General features: G+C 47.3%; 1 protein-coding gene across 1 annotated transcript in view; it reads right to left on the reverse strand.

The window, feature by feature from the left end:
• Positions 1–872: 872 nt before the first annotated feature.
• Positions 873–4,258, reverse strand: part of RUNDC1 (RUN domain containing 1) — a 25,290-nt gene continuing 21,904 nt past the window's right edge. The window contains exons 4-6 of the mRNA XM_011999019.1: positions 3,310–3,508; positions 2,406–2,525; positions 873–1,994 (exon numbers count right to left, since the gene is read on the reverse strand). Of these exons, the coding sequence (XP_011854409.1) occupies positions 1,129–1,994; positions 2,406–2,525; positions 3,310–3,508 (1,185 nt within the window). The 3' untranslated portion in view covers positions 873–1,128. The remainder of the gene's footprint in view (positions 1,995–2,405; positions 2,526–3,309; positions 3,509–4,258) is intronic.

The following is a 4,258-nucleotide window of genomic DNA, read 5'->3' on the forward strand; positions in this document are numbered from 1 at the left end:
AATTAGTAGTGTCTGGAGTGATCCATTTTGCCCATCTTTGGCCAGTCCTAGAGCAGTACTCACCACAAGCTGCATGACAAATGTGAACTAATGAGGCTAAAATACTGAAGACCAAATAGAACCACTCTAGAGTCTATTTCACAATGAGATACTCCTCCCCCTGTTCTGGAAACAGTGATCTGCTGTAGTTCCTATCCTCCTGTGGCACCTATCTCCGCTGCAGTACCTATAACCAGATGTCCTCCATCATCCAGCCTCCAGGACAAGTGGTGCCCAGTGAGTCACAACCTGAGGAACAGCTGCTGGTTACCGATTTGTATTCCTGTACATACTCGACTTGGGTAGCCAGGATTTTCTCGTTTGTCTTGAATATATTTACTTCTAAAGACTGTGTTAGTCTTGTTGGGAGGTGAGCAGAGGAATGTTTACTTGCTAAAGAACATAGTAACGAACACGGTTCTCACCCCTCATAAACAGAAAGCCCATTGTCTGTGCCGTGAGGACTACCTTGTCAGGAAGATTTTACTTCTTACCTCTACAAGAAAAAAGGCTCGTATTAAAATCAACCTGTGGTCACCACCCTTAGAAATGTTGTTTCAGATATTCCTATTCCTAGTCTTAGAGGCAGAAATGGAATATACAGTCTCCTCTGACCTTGGAGTCAGGAAGAAAAGGAAATCTATTCATAAAAGGAACTTAAATTCTGGCCTTGGCCTCTCAAACCTGCTTCAAGTGAAAGAAGATAGCTCAACTAACAGGAGCCTCAAGTTGAATGTCTTCTTTTTTTTGAGATGGAGTCTCCCTGTGTTGCCCAGACAGAGTGCAGGAGCCCACCTCCTGGGCTCAAGCGACTCTCCAGCCTTAGCCTCCTGAGTAGCTGGGATTACAGGCGTGAGCCACTGCGCCCGGTCTGGTAGAACCTTCTTAACAAGAGGGTCTCTCCAGCACATCTTTCCGAGATGCTAAGTTGGTGGGGAAAACAGACTTTGCACTCATTTGGCCAACTGCCTGAGCAGGGTCTGGCGAAAAAGCCTTTAACCCCACCTTTGATTCCTTGCTGCTATGCTGGAAGACTAACACATCTATCTCTACTGAGCAAGGAGCTTGTCTGGGGTTAGGGCACTCTTATCAGAAGGCATCTTTGATGTTTTTGAGCTGGCGCACAGCCAGATCTACAGGGAGGCTAAACTTGAGGCTGCTGAGGCGACTGAGCAGGTTGAGGGCGCTCTCAAAGCCTGTGTGTGCCATGTAGCTCCAGGGCTGGTAGTGAGGCTCGATGAGTGACCCAGACTTGCAGATGAGGTTCACCCAGGACACCAGACGCTGCTCATTCAGTGCCATGCACACCAAGGCCTTCAATTCTGAGTCTGCACTGCGCTTAAAAGGGTCGTGCTCTGTCAGCACCATGTGGATGGCTGTCAGCAGGCTCTGTTTGGGGGTCACAACAGTGCCTCCCGTAACAGGAAGGGCAAAGGACTGGGAGAGCTTCCGGGCTGGGGATTCCACATAAGCACGGCCGTTCTTAGCATGGTAGTACTTTACAAAGAGCTCCCAGGGGTGCATGGCCTCAGGGGCCGAGGAGAAGGCTGGCAGCAAACAAGCAATAGGAGCCATAACAAGACTCATCCCTGGGGAGGAGGCATACAGTCCATGGGCCAGCAGGTCCCTTACAGCCACCGTCAGCTCCTTCCGCACAGCCATAGTCAGCTCATCCTTGCCTCCCAGAGAGAGGTCCTGGAGGTTGGCAGAGGTGATGACATGGTCGTGTGGCTGCTGCCTCAAGGCTAGCTGCTTCACTCTGTCCACTGACACCTCCAGCCTCTTTAGCAAGGGAGAGTAGTCTCGGTCAGCCTGGCCCCTCTGCCACAGGGTTGGAGGGATCTGGCCTGTGGCACAACCAAATTGGCTAACAGCAAAGATCTGGAGCACTGCCAGCGCTCGCCTCATCAGGTGCAGCCCTGTCTCCCGGACTTTCTTCACATCCTCCGCCTTTGCTGCTTAGAAAAGACAATAGTTCATTAGTGAGAGGCCGTGATGGCACGGAGCTACATTCAACAAATCTCAGGCTGAGATCAGTCTGAGCCACATGCTGGGTCTCACATGAAGGCAAGAGCCACCCAGGATGTAGCTGGGCCTCCTTTTTTTGGTTAATAACTGTATTGAGATATAATTCACATACCATATGATTCACCCATTTAAGGTGTTTAATTCAGTGGTTTTTAGTATATTCAGAATTGTATAACTGTCACTGCAATCGATTTTAGAATATTTCATCCTCCCCAAAAGCAATTCCATACCATCAGCATTTCTCATTTCCCTCTTCTCCTCAGCATACCCAAGCCCTAGGCAACCACTCATCTACTTTCTGTCTCTAGAGATTTGCCTGTTCTGGAAATTACACTTACTTCTGCTGTCTCCTGGAGGCGGTCTGCTGCTGCCTGTTCTGCTGCAGCCATTTCCTGTCTTCCCACCGGCCTTGCACTCACAGTGTCCACCACCTGTCTGCAAGGGGCTTCCCACTTCATCTGGAATCAGAAATTATAGGAGAGACACTTATTTAGCCCTTTATGGCAGATCTTTAAAGGAAAAATAATACTTAACGGTGCCTATTACAAACAAGAATTTCACAAAATCTTGTCCTATTTAATTGTGTAAAATGAGGACTGGCATACAGTAGTTGGCTCAATAAATATTTGCTAAGTGAATGAACCATGAATCATTTTATGGATGAGAAGAGTAAGACTAAAGAGGTTAGTAACATGCTCAACGACATAAAACCAATGAGTAGGAGAGTGGAGCTTTTAACTATCTGATTCTGAAACCCATGCTCTTTCTACGCTGCCAATGCTGTTTCCCCTACTAAGCCATCAAGCCTCTTAAACAGTACATCAAGAATTGGCACCTTTTGGCCGGGCGTGGTGGCTCATGCCTGTAGTCCCGGTACTTTGGGAGGCTGAGGTGGGCGGATCACTTGAGGTCGGGAGTACGAGACCAGCCTGGCCAACAGTCTCTACTCTCTTTAGTAGAGACTGAAACCCCGTCTCTACTAAAAATACAAAAATTAGCCAGGCGTGGTGGCGGGAGCCTGTAATCCAAGCTACTCGGGAGACTGAGGCGGGAGAATCGCTTGAATCTGGGAGGCGGAGGTTGCTGTGAGCCAAGATTGCGCTGGAGGTTGCTGTGAGCCAAGATTGCGCCACTGCACTCCAGCCAGGGGAACAGAGCGAAACATTGTCTCCAAAAAAAAAAAAACCCCAGAATTGGCACCTTTTTACTAGTACTCAGAATATAATTATTATGACATCTAACCTTGGATGAAGTTGATGAACATCTCGAGGTCTCGGATCTGAGTTTTTAGTTGCTCAACCAACTGTTCTTTGACTCGGGCTGGGTTGACGATCTGAGCCACTGCTGCATCTACGCGCTGACGAAGCTCTTCAGTGGACAGGGAACTGATGTCCTCATTCAGATTCATGTCCAGTTTCTTTATTAACTCATCTATGATCACCTATCAAGATCACAGGCAATGAGCACACCCTTTGGAAATTTTTAGGGAGAGGGTTAGGGAGAAGAATCTAAATATGTCTTCTGTCCTTAAATGGAAGTAAAAAAACAGACCTCTAAATTTGTGAAAGAAAATGACTTAACTACTGATTGATCAAGGTGAGGACACAGATTCTCTACTTTTAAAGTAAAAAGAACCCTTAGTTCTCTGATAAAAATGGATCCTCCCACTCACAGTAAATTTCTACCAGGCTAGTCAGATTTCACTCAGAAGAACAACAGTATGAAAAATCCAAAGTGGCTGATGATCCAACAAGCCTTATACTTAGTTGCTCTAAAGGCTTCATTCAAGGAAATATACACTGATTTTTAAGAGACAGGGTCTTGCTCAGTCACCCAGGCTAGGGTCCAGTAATGTGATCATAGCTCATTGTAACCTCAAACTCCTGTGCTCAAGCAATCCTTCTGCCTTGGTCTCCCCCATAGGTGGGACTATAGACACACGCTACCACCTGGTTAATCTTTCAATTTTTCATAGAGACGGGGTCTTGTTATGTTGCCCAGACTGGCCTCAAATTTCTGGCCTCAAGAGATCCTCCCACCTCAGCCTCCCAAAGTGCTGGGATTATAGGCGTGAGCCACCGCACCCAGCCGATTTTTCTTACTTTTATTGATTTATTTATTTTGAGATGGAGTCTCGCTCTGTCACCCAGGCTACAGTGCAGTGGTGCAATCTCGGCTCACTGCCAGCTCC

The sequence above is a fragment of the Mandrillus leucophaeus genome, unplaced genomic scaffold, assembly GCF_000951045.1.
Source record: "Mandrillus leucophaeus isolate KB7577 unplaced genomic scaffold, Mleu.le_1.0 Scaffold58, whole genome shotgun sequence".
NCBI lineage: Eukaryota > Metazoa > Chordata > Mammalia > Primates > Cercopithecidae > Mandrillus > Mandrillus leucophaeus.